Below are 26,516 nucleotides of genomic sequence, written 5' to 3' on the forward strand. Positions count from 1 at the left end.
TCTGATGACACCCAGGACCCCAGGCCTGGGGGAAAAGGCCACAGCCCTGGGAGCTGGCAGCCCTGGATGATCCCTCCACATTCCAGAGGAAAGCTGGTCTGTGTCCTGGCCCCTGTGCTGGCAGGTTACAGGGAGTTCTAAAGGGCTGGGCTCCCAGAACATTCCCCTCACCAGACGCCAGATGCCCTTGGAAAGGCCTCCTGATGGTGACACTCGGCTTTGACGCCCAGCCCCCAGAGGCACCATCTCCCCGGAGCCCAGAATGACCAGCAAATCTTCCATCTGCCCTGGGCCTCTGGCACTAAGCCCACTCAGCCAAGCATGATCCCCAAGTTCAGATTTCTGGTCTCAAAACACCACCCCTCTGCCCACAGCTCCCAGGTCACAGGGATGGTAAGGGGCAGGATGGCACTTACCTTTTCAAAGGCAGCCAAGAGCACATGAGCGTGGCCAGCCACTTCCACAACTGCCCGGGAGAGAGAGACGAGAAAGGGGTCAGAGCTGGCCTCAGCCCCTCCTCTGCCCCCCACCCCGGCTTCTCTTCCTCCTTCCTCTCAGCTGGCTCCTTCCCAGAGACCAGAACCCACTGGAGGACTCATCCTCATCTTGCCCTCCTCTGCCTGGGGGGCCCAAGGCTGGCCCTGCCCCTGCTGTCTCACTCTGCACACGGAGGGATGTTTCGGCAGGGCTTAGGAGCCAGGACTCAGCCAGTGGGCCTGGGGACAAGCCTAGCCCTGGCAGGGCTCCAGCATTCACACCCTAGGCTGGGGGGCCTACAGCCCACAGCAGTGGCAAGGGAGAGACCCTCGAGACTGGCAGGAGGAGGAAGGGCCAGTTAGGAAGTCGATGTGGCCTGATAAGCCGACAGTGAGCAGCACAGAGCCCATCCTGCTCCGTGCTGTTCTCTGCTGCCGTCATCATCCCACTGCAGGGTAGACACCAGAATCGGAGGCCTGTCCAGCCACTGTTCCGCAGTGAAAGCCAGGCTCTGCCACAGGGACTTGCCACCGGCGGAGGGGGACAGGCTGCCGGGAGAAGGAGCTGGAGAGACGGCCCTGCTGCCCCAGGTTGGGGAGGCGCCAGGAGCAGCATCACCCCAGAAAGGAGATGGAGAGCTCGGTGCTTGAGTCCCACAGCCCTAAACCTGCTAAGTAGGCTGAGCCAACACCCTTCATCACTTCTGGAATGAACTCCGCCCTACTGACTGAAGTGAGAAAGGCCTCAAGAAGTGGCTTCTGCCCCGCAGGGTCACACGCCTAGAAGGGAGAGTGGAAGAGGAGAGGCTGCTCACCGTCTCCTTCATCCACCACGGCCTGGATGACCACTGGAAACACGCCCCGGTCCAGGTCAAAGTTCAACTGAGGAGAAAAGCAGGCGAGACGGGTCAGACTGAGCTGGAGGGAGAAGGCACGGGGAACAGGATGGCGTCACGGCAGAGCTCGAGAGGACAGACAAAATGGCGAGGGAAGACCCACCTGGCTAGCATGGCAAAATAGATAAAAACAATTAAAATGGCCAATTTGTCCAACATCACCCTGATCCCAAAGCCAGGGAGGGACAACACAAAGAAGGAAAACTATAGGCCAATATCCCTGATGAACACAGATGCAAAAATCCTCAACAAAATATTGGCAAACCGAATACAGCAATACATTAAAAGGATCACACACCATGATCAAGCAGGATTTATACCAGGGACACAGGGATGGTTCAACATCTGCAAATCAATCAATGTGATATACCACATCAACAAAATGAGGAATAAAAACCACGTGATCATCTCAATAGATGCAGAGAGAGCAGCTGACAAGATCCAACAGTCATTTATGATAAAAACTCTCAACATGGGTATAGAAGGAAAGTACCTCAACATAGTAAAGGCCATATATGACAAACCCACAGCCAACATCATACTCAACGGGGAAAAAACTAAAAGCCATCCCTCTGAGATCAGGAACAAGACAAGGGTGCCCACTCTCGCCACTCTTATTCAACATAGCACTGGAGGTTTTGGCCAGAGCAATTAGGCAAGAAAAAGAAATGAAAGGTAAGCAAATCGGCAAGGAGGAAGTGAAACTCTGACTGTTTGCAGATGATATGATTTTATATATAGAAAACCCTAAAGACTCCACTGGAAAACTATTAGAAATACTCAACAATTACAGCAAAGTTGCAGGGTACGAAATCAACTTACAAAAATCATTTGCATTTCTATACTCTCATAACGAACTAACAGAAAGAGAACTCAAGAATATAATCCCATTTACAATCGCAACAAAAAGCATAAAATATCTAGGAATAAATTTAACCAAGGAGGTGAAAGACCTATACAATAAAAACTATAAGACATTATGGAAAGAAACTGATGATGACATAAAGAAATGGAAAGATATTCCATGCACATGGATTGGAATAATAAACATAGTTAAAATGCCCATATTACCTTAAACAATCTACAGATTCATTGCAATCCCAATCAGAATCCCAATGACATTCTTCATGGAAATAGAACAAAGAATCCTAAAATTCATATGGGGCAACAAAAGACCCTGAATAACTAAAGCAATCCTGACGAAAAAGAACAAAGCCAGACGCATCACAATCTCTGACTTCAAAATATACTACAAAGCTATAGTAATCAAAATAGCATGGTACTGGTACAAAAACAGACACACAGATCAATGGAACAGAATTGAAAGCCCAGAAATAAAACCACACATCTACGGACAGCTAATCTTCGACAAAGGAGCCAAGAACATACAATGGAGAAAGGAAAGTCTCTTCAATAAATGGTGCTGGGAAAACTGGACAGCCACATGCAAAAGAATGAAAGTAGACCATTATCTTACACTATACATAAAAATTAACTCAAAATGGATTAAAGATATGAAGGTAAGACCTGAAACCATAGAACTCCTAGAAGAAAATATGGGCAGTACACTCTTTGACGTTGGTCTTAGAAGAATCTTTTTGAATACCATGTCTACTCGGGCAAGGGAAACAAAAGAAAAAATAAACAACGGAACTTCATCAGACTAAAGAACTTCTGCAAGGCAAAGGAAATTATGAACAAAACGAAAAGACAACCCACCAACTGGGAGAAAATATTTGCAATCATATATCCGACAAGGGGTTAATCTCCAAAATATATAAAGAACTCATACAACTCAACAACAAAAAAACAAACAACCTGATCAAAAAATGGGCAGAGAATATGAACAGACATTTTTCCAAAGAAGATATATGGATGGCCAACGGGCAACTGAAAAGATGTTCAGCATTACTATTCATCAGGGAAATGCAAATCAAAACTACAATGAGATATCACCTTATACCTATTACAATGGTTATAATTGCCAGGGCAAGAAACAACAAATGTTGGAAAGGAGGTGGAGAAAAGGGAACCCTCATACACTGCTGGTGGGAATGCAAACTAGTACAGTCACTATGGAGATTTCTCAAAAAATTAAAAATTGAAATATCATATGACCCAGGTATTCCACCACTGGGTATTTATCCAAAGAACATGAAATCAACAATTCAAAGAGACTTATGCAACCCTATGTTCACTGCAGCATTATTCACAATAGCCAAGACGTGGAAGTAACCTAAGTGTCCATCAACTGATGAATGTGTGTGTATATATATATACGTATATACGTATATATATATATATACACACACACACACACACATACACACAACAGAATGCTACTCAGCCATAAAAAAAGACAAAATCGTCCCATTTGCAACAAAATGGATGGAACCTGAGGATATTACGTTAAGTGAGATAAGCCAGACAGAGAAAGACAAACACCGTTTGATTTCACTCATATGTGGAAGATAAACAAACACATGGACAAAGAGAACAGATTAGTGGTTACCAGAGGGGAAGGGGGCTGGGGGGTGGGCATAAGGGGTAAAGGGGCACATATATATGGTGAGTGACCAATAATAACATACAACTGAAATTTCACAATGTTATAAACTATTATGACATCAATTTAAAAAAATGGCCAATTTGTGTTCTAAGTGTGTAATTCAGGGGCATTAAGTACATTCATAAGGTCATGCACTCATCCCCACCATCCATTTCCAGAACATTTTCATGATCCCAAACAGGAACTCTGTCCCCATTAAGCAATCACTCCCCACCCCCCTCCGTCAGCCCCTGGTAATCTCCACTCTCTACTTCCTGTCTATGGACTTGCCAATTTAGACGTTTCCTAGAAACGGAATCATACAACATCTATCTTTTGTGACTGGCTTCTTTCACTCAGCATCATGTTTCGAGGTTCACTCATGTTGCAGCACATGTCAGTGCTTCATTCCTTTTCACGGCTGAATAATATTCCACGGTATGCCCAGACCACACTGTTTATCATTCACCTGTTGACAGACACCGGGCTGCTCCCCACTTTGGCTGTCATGACTGATGCTGCTGTGAACACTGCTGAACAAGCATCTGTTTGGCCCCGTTTTCAGTTCTCCCGGGTAGACACTGACGTGCATGGTCCCTCAGTGGGTCCCACGGTAACTCTGTGATGGACCTTGTGAAGACGGTGCCTAGTGCGGCCCCAACCAGAGGTGGAAGGAAAGGGAAGGGGACCACACGGCACATCTGAGCTCAAGGAGAAACTCCTTTCATTTTTCATTCTCCTCCAGCTTAAATCCCTCCATGGCTCCCAGCTGCGCTCCAGCTGAAGGCCACTCTCCCCTCCCAACATGTCCGCTTGGGCGTAGTCTCCACACCCGCTCACCAGTGGGGGCCAGGGGTCAAGTCACACAGAGCCTATGGGACAGAGGCAACCAGCCGAGGACACCCGCGGTGGGGGCAGCACAGGAGAGGCCTGGAAGCTGCGTGTGGGTCCCAGGCTGTCAGTGGGAGGCAGGACTGGGAGGGAGAAGGACCAGGTAGTGGGACAGGGTCAGACTCAGGACTGCCAGGTTCAAGTCCGGCTTCACAACCTGAGCCTCAGTTTCCCCATTTGTAAAAAAGGGATAAAAGCTATGCCAGTTGCAAAGGCTCTGAGCGTGGTGCCCAGGAGAGCAGGTGTGAGCACCAGCCATTCAAAGCTCTGCATGATCAGGCAGCGGGAGCCAAGGAGAGCGGTGGTGGAGGAGGGCCTCACAAGACGATGCTGGGCAGGCACTCCAGGGAACGCAGGACTCGGTGGGGACGTGCGCACATCACTGGCATGCGGGGAGGAGGGGGACATGTCCAGGCTGGCCCAGGACCCAGCCAGGCCTCACGCTCCCTGCGGCCTCAGGGTGGAAGCACAGCACCCCAGAAACCTGGACTTCCAAGAGGGAGGGACCCCCTTTCCACGCTCCTGCCCTGCTCTGGGGTGACCCCCGGGGGGGTGTGGGGAGGTGATCACCCGAAACAGGAGTTACATGTCATCCGCAGCCATCTGGGGGCCCCTGTGCAAGCCCATTTCTGCCCTCCCCACCATGAGCCAGGGCACAGGAAGCGATCTTGCTCACCCTGGTGACGCAGATGACACTGGGTGTGACGCTGGGTGTGACGACGAGGAGCTGCCCTTCAAAGGGCTGTAATTAGGCCCAGGAGGGGGGCTGTTCAGGCGACAGAGCCAGGTGGGGGCAGAGCTTTGTGCAGCAGCCCATGCCGCCCCTGCACTTCTGGCCGGCTGCTGGCACATCACCCTCGGCGTGCCGTGGGCGGCTGGTGCGGTGAGGAGCTGCGAGGTGATCTGCATTTTCTTTCTCCTTCCACACTAAGCCGAGTGCTGCCTCAGCAGCAGCTGACAGTCGTGTTTCACTGGCGCTGGAATAACAGCCAACAGTCTGGGGAGGTGTGTGTGGTGGTCACACCAACAGGTGGTGACCGGGGCCCTTCTCTACTCCTGTCCCCTGGCAGACGGGGCTCATAATGGACAGCCGGTGCTAAGTGAGCCCTCCACACACAGACGTCCTTGGGGAGGTCCGGGAACAACCTCTCTCCTACCCTGGGCCTGTGTGGTCTGGCCAGAGGACAGCATGAGCCTGCTTTGAGCGGGGGCCCCAGAGGGAGGGCACACAGCCTAGGACGGTCCAACCGAGCACTCTGGGACCCAGGTCGGGACTGTGTCACTCCACTGACCTGCACAGCACCAGCCCGAGGGAGGCCGGCTCAGGCGGAGCAGAGTCCTGATAACACAGGCCCCTGGAAGAAACCGCGAGCCACCCAGCTTTTCCAGAATCTATGCCAATACATTCCTAGTTTTCTTTTCCTAAGCCAGATTGAGGTGTGTTTCTGTCGCTTGCAACCAAAAAAGTGCGGACACAGACACTGCTACAAAGGCTCCCCTGCAGCAGCCCTGCCAGCGCCTCCCGCTAACATTGCCAGCAGAGGCCAGCACAGCACGCCAGACATGGCACTCACTCACCTGACTAAGCAAGCCCTGAAGAAGGACTTACACAGGCCGGCCCAGTGCTGGGCCAGGGCACGGAGATGGAGACGATGGGGGCACCATGACTCCAGCTCTCCCCAGGCACCAGGGCCCAGGCGCGGTGCCACCCTCGGATGCCCGGCCACAACACGCCTCCACACACGGGGCTGCCACCTCACACCTGCCTTCTGGTTACCTGCCCATGCATCTGTAGTTGGCCCCCCATCCTGGTGACATCACACAGGAGGGCGAGACTCCCCAGAGGCTCACGGAGTGTGGGGACCCAGGGAGCAAGGACCATCTCCCCTGAAACGCCTTCTCCCCAGAGCTTGGCACACAAGTCACACACCAGAGCAAGGCACACCGGGAGAGGACGGAGACTGCCGCCCACCCCAGAGACTGAGGGGGATGTTGATTGTTAACGCAGGAAGAGAGGCTTTCTTAGGGAAGAGGACCGCCCAGGTCAGGAGGAAGCCGGGCAGCTGACGCCAGCACGAGTCACGGCCCGGCTCCCCGGCTCCCCAACACGGCCTGGTGGGAGCCTTGCATGCAGCACCCTTGGGAGGAGCCTGCCTGACAAGGGTCTTTGCAAGCCCCTGGCCAGATGGACACTGGGAAATAGGGAAAAGGCAAAGGACGGAAGAGAGGGATGTGGCTTTGACAGAAAAAAATAGAAGCCCACAAGGGGGCTAGTAGGGAAAACCAGCAAAGCAGCCACTCCAGCCATGAGGGGATCTGCACGTGCTGACCTGGAAACGTCCACGTGCAATTCAGCCAAAATAAAGGTAGGCACATGCCAGGCAGGGGGTATATGGGAAATCTCTGTACCTTCCTCTTAATGTTGCTGTGAACCTAAAACTACTCCAAACAAATAAAGGTTTAAAAAAATAAAATTAATTTAAATTAAAAAGCAAATTGCAGCCAAAAGAAATGAAAACATACATCCACACAAAAACTTATACACAACTGTTCACAGCAGCATTATTCACAATAGTGAACAAGTGGAAACAACCCAAATGTCCATCAACTAATGAACAGATAAACAAAATGTGGTCCATCCACAGTGGAATATTATTCAGCCCTAAGAAGGAATGAAGCACTGACACACGCTACAATGTGGACGAGCCTTGAAGACATGATGCTCAGCGAAAGAAGCCAGACACAAAAGGCCACATAGTGTATGACTCTGTTTATACGAAATGTCCACAACAGGCACATCCGTGGAGACAGAAAGTAGATAAGTGGATGCCAGGGGCTGGGGGCGGGGGAGACAGGAGCGACTGTTCATGGGTACAGAGTTCCTTTTGGGGATGATGAAAATGTTCTGGAATTAGAGTGGTGATGATTGCACAACTCTGTGAATATAGTAAATACGACCAAATTGTACACTTTAAACGGTTGAATTGGGGGCTGGCCCGGTGGCACAAGTAGTTAAGTGCGCATGCTCCACTTCGGCGGTCCGGGGTTTGCAGGTTCGGATCCTGGGTGTGCACCGACGCACCACTTGTCACGCCATGCTGTGGCGGCATCCCATATAAAGTAGAGGAAGATGGGCACAGATGTTAGCTCAGGGCCAATCTTCCTCGGCAAAAATGAGGAGGATTGGCATCAGATGTTAGCTCAGGGCTGATCTTCCTCACAAAAAAAGAAAAAAAAAAAAGGATGAATTGTTTGTATGTGAATTATATCTCAGTAAGCTATTTAAGAAAAACAAACTACAAAATGATATTTGTACAATATGGCTGCATTTTTACAAAAAACAAATGCACACAAGAAAAAAGTCTGGAGCACACACCCCAAATGGTCAGAAGTGGTCACCCCTGGAGAAGGAGACTCAACTGTCGGGGAACATTCTGCTTTACAAATTCTGTATAATTTGCACATTTTACAATAAGCATATATTACTGTTATAATCTTTAAATAGGCAAATCTGGGGAAAATAGCTAAAAAAAGGATGGCTAAGCCTCCGATGGCACAATGCTTGTTGCTGAGGGGACACCTGGCCATGTGGAGACATCTTTGGTCGTCACAATGGCAGCAAGGGGACATTCCTGACGCAGAGGCCAGGGACACTGCTCAGCATCCCAGGGAACACAGGACGGCCCCACCACGAAGAGCACCCAGGCCCCAAGCGTCAACAGCACCAAGGCTGAGCACCCTAGTATGAAGGAGCAATCTGAGTTTGGGACCAGAGTGTTTGTCACGTCTCTCACACCTGCCAACACCCTCTTCCACGCCTTCAGCAGGCAACGCCACGATGCTAGGACGTAAGACATAATAACACCATTTTGTTCTCCATACAGCTTAACTTCCGGAACCTTCTATTTACGGCAAGGCCTGGCAGTTTCCCAGCTACAGTAATGACTGATAAAGTTTCCATTTAAAAATACATGTAAAAGAGGGGTGAATGGGAGTGATTGCTTAATGGGTGCAGGGTTTCTTTCCAGGGTGATGAAAATGTTCTGGAACTGCAGAGTGGCGCACTTCACTGTGAATGTACCTCACGCCACCCACAGTAAATTTTATGTTATGTGTATTCTATTGCAATAAAAAATTACATAAAAGAAAAACTGTGAGTTGATTTTGAGAGGAACACATTAGCTGAGGTGATAATCAGAGAAGGCAAAGATGAGGATGGGGTCCTGGGGTAACTCAACACTGGACAGGCCCGGTGCAGCCGCCACCACGCCTGCCGCACCTACCCACACCACACGCTGACAAGTCAGGGATGTGGGTTCCCTGACGCTCTGAGGGAGGAAAGGGGGCGCTTTTATGTGGCACTCGAGACTGGCACCAGCCAGGTGTGCCCCCAGGACAAGTGACCTCACTGGGAGTCTAGAACCCAAACCAGTGGCCCGACTCAGCACATCTGCAAACGCACAGGGGATCTGGTTTGGGGCCAAAATGCCAAGGGACTGGACTCTGACAGAGGTCACCAAACTGAGGAGCAGCCTCAGCCCAGCCCACCCACAAGTCACCACAGGCGAGAGCACCTGCGTGTCCGCCCAGCCCCTTTGTGCCCTCCCAGGCCCCTTTTCCTTTGGGGAGCTGCCTTCTCCCATTCACAGAAGGGTGCGCAGGACCAGACGCACCTGCTGGGTACTGGAACTGGAGTGTGTACACAGAGGGACGGAACTAGGGACCAGCCGTCCAGCTCTTCCTTTGGCTTCAACTGTGCCGTCCTTCCTTCAGAAGACCCATCTTTCTCAAGTAAGTGATGCACAGGCAGCTTCTGTTGCTGGCCATCAAAACACCCTGACTAGCAAGCACACACAGCCAAAAGCAAACTGTCTATACCCCATAATCCAGAACCTTCCTGGCCGATTCCTAGACCACACCATGCCTTGCTACTCCATTCCTTCCCCCTTTACGTATTTTAGTAACATAATGCATGTTGCCTTCTATTAAAAAAACTAGAGAACTCAGATGAGTGAAAGAAGTCAGACACAAAGGCCACATATTGCATGATTCCATTTATATGAAATGTCCAGAATACACAAATCCATAGAGATAGACAGCAGATGAGTGGCTGCCAGGGGTGGGGGGTATGAAAAGGAATTAACTGTATATGGGCACAAGGGATCCTTTTGGGAAGATGGAAATGTTCTAAAACTGGATTGTGGTGGTGGCTGTGATCACAGATTTACTAAAAATCACTGAACATTTAAAATGGGTGAGTTTTATGGTATGTAAATTATAACTTAATAAGCTGGTAAAAAAAAAGAAAATGAAACAAAATAATTCAGAACTGTAGACAGTATCGACACTCACACTGCATATGGGTAGTGTGTGTGTTATATAGCTCCCTTCCTTACACCAAGACCCTCTGCAGAAATAACCACTGTCTTCAGCTTGATGGGGACCTTTTCCAGTTTTTCCTCTAGGATTATATACACATACATGTACCTGAAGAAATAATTTTGTGCATTTTTGCAGTTGTCACATAGATGTATACTGTGTTAGTTTGCAACTTATTCTTCTCTGAGCCCAGCAGGGGTTCTCCACACCAGTATGTATGGTATACACAGGTCTCTTGCATCTGCTGTAAGGCTGCATGGCATCCCATAATAGAAGTGAACTGTGGTGCCCATATTACATATATAGATGGTTCCTCTAACATCAGTGAACTAAGGAATCCCCTCATGATGAACATGTAGGCTGTTTCCAGTTTTTACTATCACAGACATAACTGCAGTGAACATCCCTCCTGTCATGTAAATTACCACCCCCAGCTGTGGAATCTCTGGGTGGAAGGGATCCCGCCACCCTGCCGTCCTTTGGCCCTGAAAACCACCCCAAAGCCTGGTACCAGGGCCTCTAACTGCTGCTGCTCCCTCCGGCCTCGATCATCCAGACTAGCCAACATTAGGACCGAACCACACTCCACGGTCCAAGGCACACCCGACCGAGCACACAGACCTTGGTCAGCAGCCACTCCTGATGTTTAGCAACCATGCAAGGAATCTGAGCAAACAGGCCCCACAGGGCCTGCCGCCCCCACAAAGGGGAGGGGATTCAGGAAAGGGGCCAGGGGAGAGGGGTGCCCAGCCAGGAGGTTACCTCATCGTCCTTCCACTCTGAGAAGTCGATCTTGAAGGAAGGCAGGGAGAACTGCTGGCTCACACCTCTCTTATAGTGGACGGTCTCAGACTGCAGGGCAGGGTTCTTGGGGCTGTACCTGAAGGGGCAGCCAAGAAAAAGGACATGAGACTCTGCCTTGAGCAAACGGTCTGCTGCGCCCTGTCCTCAGGGCAACCCTCGCTGGTGCAGGACCTCTGACACAGAGGCCAGCAGCCACTGGTCTTTTGGGGACCTAGAGGAAACCAAACTTGCAGGTCCCAGCCTTCTCTGGTGGGGCAGGAAGCCGGCCTACATGGCACGTGGCCCTCGCCCTCCCACAGGCCTCACTCTGCTCACCACCAGCTCTGCCCGAGTCGGGCCTGGTTACAAGGCTTCCGAGCCCACCCTACCCAACAACTCTGCTCCCTTTCCAGATGTGGCTATGCCTTTCCATTTGGTTTTTACAGTTTGCTGACTTTTTTGAACGAACGTGGTACAAAAATGCACAGGGTGCAAAGTGCCGTGCGCCCCACCCCCACCCACGCTTGAGCCCAGCCACCTGCTTCTCTGCCCCATCCTCGACCCATGTGTCATTCCCGGGCAGTCAAGGCATATTCATGCCTGTACGCACAGTGTCTCTTCTTTACTGTTCCAACAGCAGCCCACCAACACTGCTCCTTCACTGCTCATGCACCCCAAAGCTGTCCCAGAATCATCACATACAGAGGTGTCGTGTTCTCTGAACACCGCCTGGGCTCCACTGCGGTTTCACTCTAACTGATTCAACCAGGTCCACTGGGGGACACCAGGTGGTCTCCAATACCTTGCTATTCCAAACAATGCTTCCAGGACCCACTTCTGCACATATCTTAGACACACGTGCAAGCATATCCCCAAGATAAATTCCCAGAAAAGGAATGGCTGGGTCGAAGAGTACATGCATTTTCAACTCTGATAAACTCCAGCATCTCCGCATTCAGGAATCCAACACGCAATCCTCTGCCCCACTCACACCTGCTGTATCTGGGGCCTCTCTCAGTCTCTAGGACGAAGGACAGTCTCAAGGGCGTAGGCACATCTGGCTGAGAGACTGGCACTGCAGGAGGGGGTTGCTCGTGTGCACACAGAGACTTAAAGCCCGAGCTCAACCACTGCTCCATCCCCAGATCAAACCTGGCCTCCGAGTGGTTTTCTCCTACAGAACAGAAGCCCGTCCTGTCCCGTCCCGTCCCATCCGGGTGTGGCCTTGGAGACTGGAGGCAGCCCTGCCATGGTCGCACTGAAGTTGCAGATTTCAAACTTTTTGGGCTAGCAGGACCCTTATTTCAAATAAACTCTCTGAAAGCTCAGATACATAATACAGACAGAAGCAGAGCTGCTGGGGCCAGTCCCCCTGAACCCTGGCCCGCCGGGTGCCTCTGGGACTCACGTGGCCGTCCCATTCAGGAACTCCTCCACCGCCTGACAGTAGATGGTGATGGCCACCCGGGCGTCGGCATCAAAGGTGAACTCCAGGCTGTAGAGGACACGGGGCTTCTCGCCATCCTCCGTGGGGCTGTCGGCACCATCTTTGTACCTGCCAGGGAGGCAGAGGAACAGGCAGAAAAATCAGGGGCCATGCCTGCAAGAGCGTCCCCACCCCACACAGCACATACCACCCCGAGGGGCCCCCGGAGCCAGGTGCCTGGCCACATCCCATCTTTCTAGAAACGTGGAGGCTGTTCCCCATTTGGACAATAAGGCCCAACAATACAGGGCTCTCCTTCTCCTGCCCACAGAAAGGGAGACGAGCCCTCTTGGTTTAGAGATGGCCCCAGTGCCTCAAGTCTTCCAGGTTTAAAGCAATTTCTCGGCCCTGATGTTCAGGGGCTGTGGGGCCGTCCATGCACTGCAGGGTGTTGAGCAGCATCCCTGGTCTCTGCCCACCAGATGCCAGTAGCACCTCCCCCACAGTTGTGATGAACAAAAATGTCCCTGGACACGGCCCAATGTCCCTGGGGCACAGTGGCCTGACTGAGAAACCCTGGTCTAAAGCTCGGTTCCATGGGCCGGCCCCGTGGCTTAGCAGTTAAGTGTGCGCGCTCCGCTACTGGCGGCCCGGGTTCGGATCCCAGGCGCGCACCGATGCACCACTTCTCCGGCCATGCTGAGGCCACGTCCCACATACAGCAACTAGAAGGCTGTGCAACCGTGACGTACAACTATCTACTGGGGCTCTGGGGGGGAGGAAAAAAAACATTATAATAAAAAAATAAAAGCTCGATTCACAAGCAGAACCCTGCTGGCCCTCACCCCTTCCCACCCTCACCCCAGGGGCAGCCCCAGGTCGAGTCCTGCTTGCAGCCTTCTGATTCTACACACGAGGGAGCAGAGACCTCCAAGCATCAGGGGACTGTGTGGGGCTGCAGTGCCCCACAGAGCGAGTCAAGGGTTACCTCACGAGCCGGAGCGAGTCCTTTCGGATGTTCACCAGGCTCCTCAGCGTCTTCACCGGCTCATGGGGGGCGGGGGTGACATAAGGAAACTAGAAGGGGAAGACCCAAAGCAACGTCAGGTGACTCCCCAGGGCACGGCAGGGGCCAGAAGACAGGGATAACTGGAGCAAGGGTCACAACCCACCTGTCCTCTAGGGCCCTCATGCCGACCAGTGGACGGCATTATCCTCGTTCGCATGAAGGAAAACAAAGCCAACAAGGTGGGCACGTGGGGAGCCGGGACCAGAATCACCCTGAAGGACCCGGCCACATGGCCATGGCCCCCCAATTCCAGGAACGACCCCCAGCGAGTGCGACCTGACCCTAGGGACCCAGGGGCAGCGGTTAGGGTTGGGGCTCCCAGGCCGCGTTCCCGGAGGTGGGACCTGACGTCCCACTGCTGCCCTCAACAAGGCAGGCTTTCCACACAAGGACGATAGTCCATAAAGGTTCCAGAAGGGACACGCGCACACAGGTGAGTGCTGTAAACTGGCGGCCTCAGGAGAACGTGGGTGCATCAGCGTCAGCTTCCTGCTGGTGACAGCGCAGGAGTTTTACAAGACGCTGTCACGGGGGAAACCAGCTGAAGGGCATGCAGGCTCTCGCTGTAGCAGTTCTTACAACTGCAGATGAATCTACCAGGGTCTCAAAGTAAAAGTTAAATAAAGAAACAGATTTACGGGAGGCCTGTATGAGCCAGGCCCTGGGCCGGAGGGTGAAGTTCTGTTCTCGCTCTCGTGGACCTGGGAGGGTGCGGCAGGCTCAGCACAATGTGGAAGCCCCAGGCGTCCCGCTGGTAGGGGACACTGCAGTCTGGGCCCCAGCCCCTCGCCTTCCATCCGTTAAAGGATCAAGACTGTGTCAATCAGCTGTTCCACGGCTAAAACAGCCTGGAGTCCCCTGGTCCAGAGGACTCCCCACCTTGCCAGGGGACAGGGACACCCCAGGACTCAGCAGCCTTGGGGACAGAGTCCAGTGTCTCCTGAGAGAGAGAGCCTCCCGGCTGACCCCACACTCACAATGGGGACCATCATTTCAAAGTACAAAACCCAATTCCCTGCTCAGCGTGCCCCCACATGGGCCCTCGCCCGTCTCCCTCTCGCTTTTTAGTCCCAATTCATCAAATGTTCTCTTCTTTATTGTCTGCACCCCCCACAAGGGATGGGGCAGGATATGTCCTCTGCCCCGCGCCCCCCAGACTAGAAGAGCCCCAGGCACACAGCAGGTGCCAAATGTGCTCAGAATGAATAAACAGCGGATGCTCCTCTGGTGACTAGTGAAGATGAGCTTCTGACAATGTCCACTGGCCATGTGCATCTCTCCCTTGGATCACGGCTCTTGCCCAGTGTTCTATAGAAAGTGAGTGTTCTTTTTTCTTTTTAAAGACAGCCATCCAAGAGGCCTGGGATCAGATCTATAACCCTCGGCAGCCCCACAGCCTGGAGCCACTGGGTTCAGTAGCAGCTGCCTTGTCCCTCAGTGATTCACCCTCAGCTGTCCAGCCTTTAAAGGGGCAGCGCCAGGATAGGCCCCAGTCCACGTCACATGTACACACCCATCGGGCAAGCTCTGCCCCATTTGGGGTGACGTGGCCCCTGCTCGTCCTCACAGCTGAGACACAGACGGCTGAGGGCAGGGGCCTCACCCCCACGCCCCCATGCTCAGCCCTGAGACCCACCTGGACTGGGCGATTGCCCAGGAAGTTCAGATCCATGTTCTCTCCAAACAGGTAACCTTCAGGGTGCGGGGTGTCGAATTTCTCACCTCCCATGAAAAAGTGCGAGGCAAAGTAGTTTCCTGCGTAAAAATGGAAACACAGTTGTAGATGATGAGCTCCACAGGGCCCAGTGGGAGCACCTGCCGGTCAGCCCTGAGAAAGGCTCCATTCCCAGAGAGGCCTCAGGGCCACCCCCTGCTCCGGCCTCAGCCTCTGCGTCCTGCCCTGCCCCGGACCTCTCCTCCCTGCCCACGGACCCCTCCAGGCCTTACTCCAGCATAACTGCTGTCTGCAGTGGGCTGAGGTGTGTCCCCACAAGGACACGTCCCAGTCCTAACCGCCCATACCTGTGCGTGTGACCTTATCTGGAAACAGGGTCTCTGCAGAGATAATCAAGTGAAGAGGAGGTCAGACTGGACTGGGGAGCCCTAAATCCAGTGACCGGTGTCTCCATGAGAGAAAGGAGGGGAGATTTGGATACAGAGACAGAGGGAAGGCGGCAGTGTGACGACGGAGGCAGAGACTGGAGTCAAGGAACGCCTGGAGCCGCCAGAGGCTGAAGAGGCAGGAAGGCTCCCAGCCTAGAGCCTTCAGAGGGAGCACGGCTCTGTCCATACCCTGATTTTGGACTTCTGGCCTCCATTACCATGAGAGAATGAATTCTGCTGTTTTAAGCCACCTGGTCTGTGGTACAATCGGCCCTCCACATCCATGATTCCACATCTGTGGATTCAACCAACCACAGATCGAAAGGCCTATGATGGTTGCGAACACGCTGAACATGCACAGATGTTTTTGTCTTGTCATTATTCCCTAAACAATACAGTATAACAACTTTTTACACAGCATTGACATTGTATTAGGTATTATAAGTAATCTAGAGATGATTTAAAGTATACGGGAGGATGTGCATAGCCTATATGCAAATACTGTGCCATTTTACATAAGGGACTTAAGCACCCACAGGGGGGCCTGGAACCGATCCCTCAGAGTCTGAGGGACAGCTGTACTTTGTTACGACAGCCCTGGCAGACTAACATACTTTCCCTGACCCCCAGACTCAGTCAGCTCCCCCAACTCTAATCCAAGCACCGAGTACTTTTCCACCTCACCGCTGACCACAGTTTAAAACTCTGTGTGGATCTGTGTTATCATTCCATTCGCCTCTGGCTCCCTCCATGAGGACTGAGGCTATAACTGGTCTGGAGGGAAGGCCCAGGAGAAGGCAGAATGGGGCACGGGAGCCAGGCTGTTCCCACAAGGCCTTCCAGGCGAGAGACAGGTCCCTGGCCCAGAGCCTCCTGCTCCAACCTCCTCCTGGGGGAGCTTCAAGGCCCAATCACTTTCTATCCAACAAGTCTCCAGAGTTTCCTCTCCACAGGCAGTAGATGGGTGAGGTACTCTCCTCCAAGATGGCCCACGGTGCTCACCTCCTGGTATTCATGTCTCTGGGTAGACTCTCCCCACACTGAGCAGGGCTGACCTGTGTAATCAGCAGGATACTGTGGAAACGATGAAGCGGGACTTCTGAGGCTCTGGGGAAAGCCGGCTGCCATGTTGTGAGGACATTCAACCAGCCCTCTAGAGCAGTCTACTAGGCAAGGAACTGAGGCCTCCAGCCTCCAGCCACCAGCTTGCCACCCCAGTGAGGGAGCCACCTGGAGGCAGATCCTGCAGCCTGACTGCAACCTCAAGGAATTTGGGAGACTCTGAGCCAAAACTACTAAGCTAAGCCACTCCCAAATTCCTGACTCACAGAAACCGTGAGATCGTAAGGATTTATTGTTACAAACAGCTAAATTTTTAATATATTACTCAGCAAAAGACAATATAATGGGCTTCCGAAATCCAGTCTGGGTGATTTTTTCTCCCCTCCAGGCTCCTGATTCTAACATGTTTCCATGGCCACCACCCTGGTCAAAGCCACCAGCATCCCTGCCTGGATTACTGCAATCCGCTCCACCAGTCTCCCCACTCTCACCTAACCCCAAAGTCTGTTTCCACATCCCACTGCTCACAAACTTCTGATGGCTTCCCAATCATGCTAGAATAAGTTCCAAACGCCTCCCCATGGCCTGCAAGGCCCTGTTCAATGCAGACTCTGCCAACTCCATTCATACCCCAGCGCCTTTGCACTTGCTGTTTCGTCTGCTTGTGAAGATCTTCCTCCAGAGCTCTGCCTTGATCCTTCACCTCATGTTTCCTTCTCAGCAAGGCCTTTTCTGATTATTCCCTTTTAAATTTACAAGCTCCACCCTTCCAGCCTGCTTGCCCACTCCCCTTCTCTGCTATATTCTCCCCACAGCACCCTTCACAACCTGATACTGTACTATGCACAGAAGGCCCCCACATCTCAGTGCAGTTTTAAGCTTTAATAACCTCAGAGGTATAAACGCTGCAAACTAAAACCTCTGGATTAAGAGGCAATGGATGAGTATTACTTTTTTTTGCTTTAACTGTATTTTATATGTTGTCTTCAATTAACATGTACTATTTTATTTACTGATTTATTTTTAACGTGTATTATTTTAAAACAAGAAAAATTCTTTTAAAAAGACTGGAGACAGGGGAGAAGGATGTGTGTTACAGCAGCGGTTGTACTATCACAAAACTAGAACCATGTTCTGGAAAAACTAGTAAGTGCACCGTACACTTCACAGCATGTGAATTATATCTCAATAAAGCTGTTATTAGGAACTGGAGGAACTGGAGTTTTCAGATGGTAAATCATCAACAATATTTTTTTGGTATTAGATCTTTATGTGATCTTTATCTTTTTTTGGTACATAACTTGGAACTGGATGCTACTGCTATATCAAACCCCTGTTCATTCCCATCTACTTATTCATGAACAAGCATTTTCAACTTGAAATGAAACACAGAACTAGAATGGACGCTGACCTGTCTCATTCCAGCAACAGGTTACACACAGCTGTGACCACATGAATTCACTGGTGGAAAAAAACAGCCCATCCACTTAAGAGGTACACGTTCAACATCTTTTATTTACATTTGTTATTTATAAAAACTGTAATGTTGGTGTTGTTTTAACCAATTGGGTGTTTGTGATGGCCACTCAAACCAGAAGAAAAAGTCTCACTTTTTTTTTTTTTTTTTGTGAGGAAGATCAGCCCTGAGCTAACATCCATGCCAATCCTCCTCTTTTTGCTGAGGAAGACTGGCCCTGAGCTAACATCCATGCCCACCTTCCTCTACTTTATGTGGGATGCCCACCACAGCACGGCCTGACAAGCGGCGCGTCGGTATGCGCCCGGGATCCAAACCCGGGCAGCCAGCAGCGGAATGCGCACACTTAACCGCTAAGCCACGGGGCCGGCCCCTAAAACCCTAATTCCAATGTATGTATATATTTTGGCTGCAGAGACATACAACATGGTGATCACTAAAAGCCCTTTACACATAAGAAGCTGGAACCACCTCCCACGCTCCTTGATAAGGAAGCGGAGAAACAGACGGTGGCAGTCACAAGACGGGACAGCACAGCAGGCGAAAGGTCTGCGCCAGGCTCCGCAGAGCGGCACGGAGCAAACACAGGACTGTGGACACACATCACAAGGCAGCCCCCGGCTCACGACACAAACATGGGAAGGAAGCGCCGGGTGCAGACAGGGCAGGAGGAGACGTGTTGGGGGAGGCGCTGTTTGACAGCATGGAAAAAGTGACCCGTGGATTCCGAATGGAGGGCACTGGCTAAACTACTCTCTGCACTTTCCTATGTGTTTTTAAAACGTTCACATTTTGGGGCCGGCCCGGTGGTGCACGCGGTTAAGTGCACGCGCTCCGCTACGGCGGCTGCCGGTTCGGATCCCGGGCATGCACCGATGCACCGCTTGTCGGGCCATGCTGTGGCCGCGTCCCATATAAAGTGGAGGAAGGTGGGCACGGATGTTAGCCCAGGGCCAGTCTTCCTCAGCAAAAATAAGGGGAGGATTGGCTGATGTTAGCTCAGGGCCGATCTTCCTTACAAAAAAATAATAAAATAGAACGTTCACATTTTTTAAAAATGAACTTTTCAAGGAGGAACGTGCGCATCAGAGGGCACTGGCAGCCACTCCCACATGTGCATGTGTGCCTACAGGTGTATTGTGCATATGTGTATGTATGCAAGTGTGTATATGTGTGCATACAGATGTGTATGTGTTCGCGCACGTGTATGTTGTGCTTGTGTATGCAAATGTCTGTATGTGGGTATGGTATGTGTGTGTTATGCATATATGTGGGCATCTGTGTGTGCGTGCACACTTGAGGACCAAGAGCAGGCAGAGGTATGAAAAGGGAGGGAAGGAAAAGAGAAAGAAAAGGCGACTGAGGGGGAGAAAGAAAAAGGAAGACTCAAAGATGAAAAGAGAACCAAAACCTCCCTCCCAATCCCCCCCCCCCCCCGCCCCGGTTCTTCTCCCCTCTCCCATGGTGCCCCGGCCCGGTTTTCCCACAGAACCTATCAAGAGGGGACAAATCCTGCCCCTACTTTCCATGTGGGAAACTGAGCTCAGAGTCACGCAGCTGGTGATGGCGGAGCCCATGGTGTGTCTCAACCCCAGGCGGGGCGCCCCTCTCCCGCAGCACAGGGCACGGTGGTTAAGGGTCAGCCGTGTCACTGCCGGTCACAAAGGGCGGCTGTTCACACACAATGAGCCACACGCGAAGGCATTCCTATCAAAAATCCTTTTGGAGGGCCTGCCAGAGGACACAGGGTCCCGATTTTGGCCTGGAAGCCCCAACTACAAGGCACCAAAACACTCCAGGACCCCACAGCCTCAGACCTCAGAGGGGCTGTGCTCAAACACTTTGGCTACAACAAATTCATGCCTCTGTCCCCTGTTTCTTGTCACCGGTCCAGGGGCACTCAAGCTCAGATGGTTCACCTCCTCTCTGCCCTAATTACGGGCATCCAGGTGACATGGATGACAAACAGGTGAACAGCCACTGAAACCAAGATGGAGAGTGCCCTTCCTGGGGGGCCTCGCAGCGTTCCCACACACGGCCCCACTTTCCTTTATACACGCCAGGTGCGGAAGGACACACATGTTCACCATCTTCTACAGATGAGGAAAATCAAAGCCCTGAGACCACCAGTGAAAGCCTGTTTCAGTGATGGCGGGGGAGGTGGGGAGGCGCCATCCCTTCCTCACGGACCACAGAGCGAGCAAGCGGACTGTGGGGTTCCCTCTTGTTTCGTCTGTTTCACTTCCAAATGTCTGGTAGAACACGTGTGCAATGAGCATCATTTACAACCAAAAAGTGGAAACGTTCTGAATTACTTAAATGATCTAACCCTGCTAAGGAGCAAGGCACCAGGACAGGCAAAGACCTCCAGGGGATCAGAGTAAAATGGGAAAACACAGGTCAGATGGAGAGCCCAGACGGATCCACTAAATGAAGGGCCTCCAAGGAGCCACACCAAACCTGCTGGGAATCTCCTGAGGAGACGGGGAGACGGGTGGGAAGAGTAAAACAGGGACCTCCACACTCTCCCCAAAAACCTCTGCTCTGAATCCCTCTACGCACTCCAAGTTTTTAAAGCCCAAGTTTATCAAGAGACCAGAGTCTGGGACCCTGCTACAGACTGTTTGTGTCCCCGAGATTCACGTGTTGAAACCTCGCCCCCAATGTGATGGCATGTGGAGGTGGGGCCTTTGGGAGATGATCAGGTCACAAGGACAGAGCTCTGATGAGCGAGACTAGTGTCCTTATAAAAGAGATCTCAGGGCCAGCCCCGTGGCGTAGCGGTTAAGTGTGCGCACTCCGCTGCTGGCGGCCCGGGTTCGGATCCCAGGTGTGCACTGATGCATCGCTTCTCAGGCCATGCTGTGGGACGTCCCGCATTAAAAGTGGAGGAAGAGGGCCGGCCCCGTGGCGTAGCGGTTAAGTGCGCATGCTCCACTGCTGGCGGCCCGGGTTCGGATCCCGGGTGCGCACCGACGCACTGCTTCTTCGGCCATGCTGAGGCCGCGTCCCACATACAGCAACTAGAAGGTTGTGCAGCTATGACATACAACTATCTACTGGGGCCTCAGGGAAAAAAATAAATAAATAAAATTAAAAAAAAAAAGAAGTGGAGGAAGATGGGCACAGATGTTAGCTCACAGCCAGTCTTCCTCAGCAAAAAGAGGAGGATTGGCATGGATGTTAGCTCAGGGCTGATCTTCCTCACAAAAAAAAAAAAGAGAGAGAGAGACCCCAGAGAGCCCCCTAACCCCTTCCACCAGGTGAGGACACAGTGAGAAGGTCCATCTGCGAACCAGCAAGCCAGCCCCCACCAGACACCAAATGTGCCGGCACCCTGATCTTGGACTTCCCAGCCCCCAGAACTGTGAGAAATTTCTGCTGTTCATAAGCTACCCAGTCTGTGGTATTCTGTTATAAAAGCCCAAAGGGACTAGACAGATCCACTGGGTCTGAGGTCCCAGGTCTGGATCGTGAGAAGCATTTGCCCCCAAACCCACCAACCTCTGGGACACCCACAACAGAAAGAAGCTGGGCAGGCGAGGTGCCACCCAGCATCACTGTGGGGACAGCCACCACCACCACTACCATGGCCACGGCTGCATCAACTCCTGGCTTCACCCAAGAGCTGAATGAAGAGACATCATCAGAGGCAGAGCCCCCCTGGGGGAGGTCAGCGGCTCCTCAGACCAGGCTGCTGTTCTGGTGGTCCCCTGAAGGACCTCCTCACAGTCCTGGAGGAATCTGCTTAAAACAAAAATGGGACATCTGAACTCGACCCCTTAACCCCTTCCGTGCCCCCTCCAGCCCCCGGGGCCAGCACCTGATTCCTCGTCCCTGGAGCCTCCCTCACCTCCCACCTCGATTCTCGGCAGCACCCACCCTTCTTCCCAGCCCTTCCAGCACACCTGTGCCTTCCAGCCTCAACGCTTCTGCCCACGACGCCTTCACACCTCACCTGCCCTGGCTCACCCCGTGTATAGCTCAGAAAGGCCTTCCCTCTGCAGCCCCAACATGGGGACCGCGTATGGACTCACACACAGATGACCCTCATCTCTCTCCGACCTGGGGCAGGGCTGTGCAATGGGATGCCCGCATACCCGGGAGCACCACAAGGCCCAAGAGCTGTCTGTCTGGGGAATGTGGGTTCCAAGTGCCTGACTCGGTGCCCTTTCCAGCACGGTTCTAGGTAACCTAGCCTCCCTCCCCACACTCCAGATGCCACACTTTGACCTAAGGGCCTGGCACCCGCTCACCACTCTGCAAACCAGTGATTCTGCTCTGCGCTGCCCACCTCGCCTCGCACCACCTTCCCGGCCATTTCCCAGGGTCCCTGAGCTCTCTCCATTCCCTCTGGCCCAATAGGCTGCTCCCGCCTGTGACTCCGAGGTCAGGCCTCCTATGACCTCCCTGCAAGCCTCCTATCCCAACTCACTTGGCAGTGTGGGTCACTGGTTTTGGTCATAGGGTGGTGGGTTTACACTCTGTCCTCCCCCTGCCAAAACCAGGGGTCATACGTTTGTTCACCGTCCCATATCCCCAGTGACCACCACCTTGGCCTGCACACAGTAGGAGCTCTATAAAAATTCGCCAAATGAATGAAGGTGGACGACACTGTGAGTACTAGTCGACAGTCAAGGAAACTGAGGCACAGAGAAGTCAAATAACCCGCTCAAGCCACACACCAGCGAGAGGTGGTGTCCTCACTGAAAACTTGTGCTGCCCCCAGAGCCTGCATTCTCAACGACGCCAGGCCAATGTGGTTTTTTTTTCCTCAACACCACCAACCAATTCCCCAATTCTCAGCAGACACTGACCAGGTTGTCAGCCTACAGATTTAGCTCAATCCTGACACTATCTACCTGGAAACAGCGTTAGATCCCACGGCTTATTGGCTCAGTCCCACACGACTGGCCCTCCTCCCCTCCACTTCACATGCCAATCATAAGTCCAGGTTGTCACCTGTGCCTCTGGCTATAGATCAGAGGTTCCCACAACCCCCTCCTTGGGTTCGATTCATTTGCTTGAGCAGCTCACAGAACTCAGGAAAACAGTTTACTCACTAGATGACGAGTTTATTATAAAGGGATACGACTCAGGAACAGCCACATGGAAGAGATGCACAGGGCGGGGTATGTGGGAAGGGCCGCAGAGCTCCCATGCCCTCTCCAGGTAAGCCACTCTCCAGCCTCTGATGTGTTCTCTACTCTGAAGCTCTCGGAACCCCACCCTTTGGGTTTTGATAGAGTCCTAGGCAGGACTGACTAAATCGTTGGCCATTGGTGATCATCTCAATCTCCAGGCCTGCCCCCTCCCCAGAGGTTAGGGGGTGGGGCTGACAGCTTCAACCCTCTAATCAGACGGCTGGTTCCCCTGGCAACCAGCCTCCACCCTTAGGTGCTTTCCAAAAGTCATTCATTAACACAAATTCTGGTGTGACTAAAAGTGGTATATTACCAATATCAGAGACACCCAGTTCACTTTTATCACTTAGGAAATTCCAAGGGTTTTAGGAGCTCTGTGCCAAAAATGGGTAAAGACCAAATACCATATACCTCTTATTATAATTCACAACATCCCTGCCAGGTAAACCACGACCTTAACAAAGACACCTGTGTGCCCCCCTCCTAAGAAACCCAACTGGCACTGGAACCTGTGACACTGGGTGTGGATTTCGCTCAGCTGCCCCAGCCATCACTCCCACCGCTGTGGGGGGAGCGGGAAAGGCGAGGCCGTCTCTGATGGCCAGGAACAGCTCACTGATTCCACCGGCCGAAAATCTCTCTCATGCTACACCAGGACAGAAGTTCCCAATTACCAGCTTCCTGAAAGCCGCTGCGGTGCTTCCGCTACGTCCCAGCTGAGCCTGACCAACCTGAGACCAGAACATCACAGCCCCCGGAGACTGCAGATCTCGGGAAAGCATCTCCAGGCGGGCGAGAACACCCCGCCAGGTGGGAGGCCAGCCGCCCACAGCCTGTGAGCCTGTTCCCAAAGAGTCAGAGAGAAGAGACTGACCCCAGGGGGGTCCAACCGAGCTCTAATCACCCTGCTCATTGATGTGCCCTGTGCTGAGGTCACATGAGCACCGAATAGCCTCTGCTCACCACACTCAGGCCCGGCAGCTCAGCGTGCCTAACCTCTCTGGGCCTCAGTGTCCCCGTCTGTAACATGGGAGGCCTCAGTGAAGAACACTGGCTGGAATCTTGATTTATCTGCATACTGGAGATGAGAGGACATCTCTGAATAAAAGGAGCTGATTATGCAAAGGAGCCTTGCACAGGTGAGAAGACACCTGACGAACGTTTCTTTCCCAGCCTCCCTCCAGGGTGAAAGCATGACCACAGCAGCACCACATTAAATAAAAGCTCTCAGCCCCAGCACGGAGGGGAGAACCATGAGCTGAGAACAACTCTGACCGAGCAAAGATTCTGGGTCACTGAGTTCCCACTGAGTAAGTTTTTGTAGCCACCTTTTGGGGGGGTAGGGGTCCTCCCCAGCTTACACACTTCTCTGGAAACAGCCTCCACCACCCACAGGGGTGGACCCCAGCTGCCACCAGAGCACGCAGCCCCCACCCCCTGGACAGAGCTGGCTGGCCGAGGTGGACACCTGACGGTGCTGGGCCAATACTCAGACTTCTCCCCCATGGAACCGGACCGGGCACCCTGAGCGCCTTCGGTGGGCAGCCATCGCTCCATGCATGTCACAGCAGCACGACACTGAGGCCAGTGCGGGTTCCCCTGTCCTGACAGCTTCAACCTCTTGGTTCCCTACCCTTGGGTTCCAGAAATGCACCCCATTTCTTGTCTTAGCTGGTTTCCATAAACACCACAGCAAAAGCCAATTTCCAAAGAATTCAAAATGTAATAAAAAGCTCTTAGGAAAGAACTCCTGCAAATTAGTGAGAAAAGAGAGACAACTCAATATAAAAAATACGCGTAAGACCAACAGGCACCTCATAAAAAGAGGAAGAGAAATGAATGGCGATTTACACACGAAAAGCTGCCCAACCTCATTGGTCATCAGGCAAAAGTAAATTAAAACTACAACGAGATATCCATGGCTAAATTAAAAAAACATTTATTTAAATATTAACATGTATTAAACATTTATTAAAATAAAACACACACACCTGACACCACCCAGTGTTGGTGAGAATGCAGAGCGATCCAGCAAACCGTAAACCCTGCTGACGCTACACACGTGCACCCGACGGCCCCGGATCCCACTGCCAGGTACAGAAATGGACCCAAAGAGATGAAGTAATGAGGGAAGTCAAAATCACAGAGACAGAAAGTAGAATGGTGACTGCCGGGGAGGGGGAGGGGCGATGGGGAGTTGGTGTTAAAAGGTTGTGAGTTTCAGTTTCCCAAGAGGAAAAGTTATGGGGATGGACGGTGGTGATGGTTGCACACCAATGTGAACGTAGTTAATGCCACTGAACTGTACACCGAAAATGGTTAAGACAGTCACTGTTATGTGTATTTTACCATAATTTTTAAAAAGAGTGAAAAAAAAAAGGACCCAAAGAAATCAGACTCATAGGCACCAAAGCCAGTCACAAGAGCATCCATGGTGGCATTATTCACGAGAGCCCAAAGCGGAAATTCCCCCAACGCCCCTCCACGTGAACCGACGACACACAGTGGCATCAACAGACACTGGAATACCACGTAGCAGAGAAGAAATCAACCACTGCCCCTGAACACTGTCAGGGCCCCTCATCACTGAACGTGGAGGGAAGAGTGTCCAGTTCCACTTATATCAAGCTCAGAAACAGGCTGTCAACCCACAAAAACAGACACCAGTTTTAAGAGGCAAAGCGTTTATTTGGGATCAAAGAATTGCAATTCAGGGAGGAAACAGTCAGGTAGAAATCCAAACAGTGTCCTGATTACAGGAGAGGGGCTTAGGGTTTTTACTGGAAAAATGGAGGAGGAGGTGAGTCGTATTAAGGAAGAGTTCACTGGTGCTAGATGAGGTCAGGCTAGGTTTGTACTTCACAGATTGGCCTGAGGTTCGGTCATCAGGCAAGAGGCTAGACTTGTGCTTCATCGACTGGTTAGCGATCCAGTCATCAGAAACGTCCAGATCCATCAGTTCTTACAGACAGGAGATTCTTGTCCTTACTGACTTCTTGGAAGGCTGGCGGTTTGCTCCAGTTTGGAAGATAAAGAAAACAAGACGTGCAAGGCAATTCCTCTGAAATGGCTGCTCCGGCTCTATTTTAATATGGCTCCACTCCTGTCATCTTTCACAAGGCAAAACACATCCAATGGAGTCAGGAGGCCGTTTCCCAGGGAGGGAGGCAGAGATGGGGAAGGGGCACCACGGGGCTTCTGGGACGGCTACCATTCTATTTCTTCAACGTGATCATTCATCAAGCGGTACACTTATGATGTG

The 26,516-nt window shown here is 51.9% G+C and overlaps 1 protein-coding gene across 4 annotated transcripts in view; it reads right to left on the reverse strand.

Moving 5' to 3' along the window:
* Nucleotides 1-26,516, reverse strand: part of MGRN1 (mahogunin ring finger 1) — a 54,081-nt gene that overhangs the window by 20,723 nt on the left and 6,842 nt on the right. For all 4 annotated transcript variants that reach the window (XM_058570132.1, XM_058570133.1, XM_058570134.1 and 1 more), the window contains exons 2-7: nt 15,105-15,223; nt 13,388-13,476; nt 12,382-12,528; nt 10,953-11,070; nt 1,292-1,358; nt 417-466 (exon numbers count right to left, since the gene is read on the reverse strand). In XM_058570132.1, coding sequence (XP_058426115.1) covers nt 417-466; nt 1,292-1,358; nt 10,953-11,070; nt 12,382-12,528; nt 13,388-13,476; nt 15,105-15,223 — 590 coding nt within the window. The remainder of the gene's footprint in view (nt 1-416; nt 467-1,291; nt 1,359-10,952; nt 11,071-12,381; nt 12,529-13,387; nt 13,477-15,104; nt 15,224-26,516) is intronic.

The sequence above is a fragment of the Diceros bicornis genome, chromosome 26 (assembly GCF_020826845.1).
Source record: "Diceros bicornis minor isolate mBicDic1 chromosome 26, mDicBic1.mat.cur, whole genome shotgun sequence".
Lineage (NCBI taxonomy): Eukaryota > Metazoa > Chordata > Mammalia > Perissodactyla > Rhinocerotidae > Diceros > Diceros bicornis.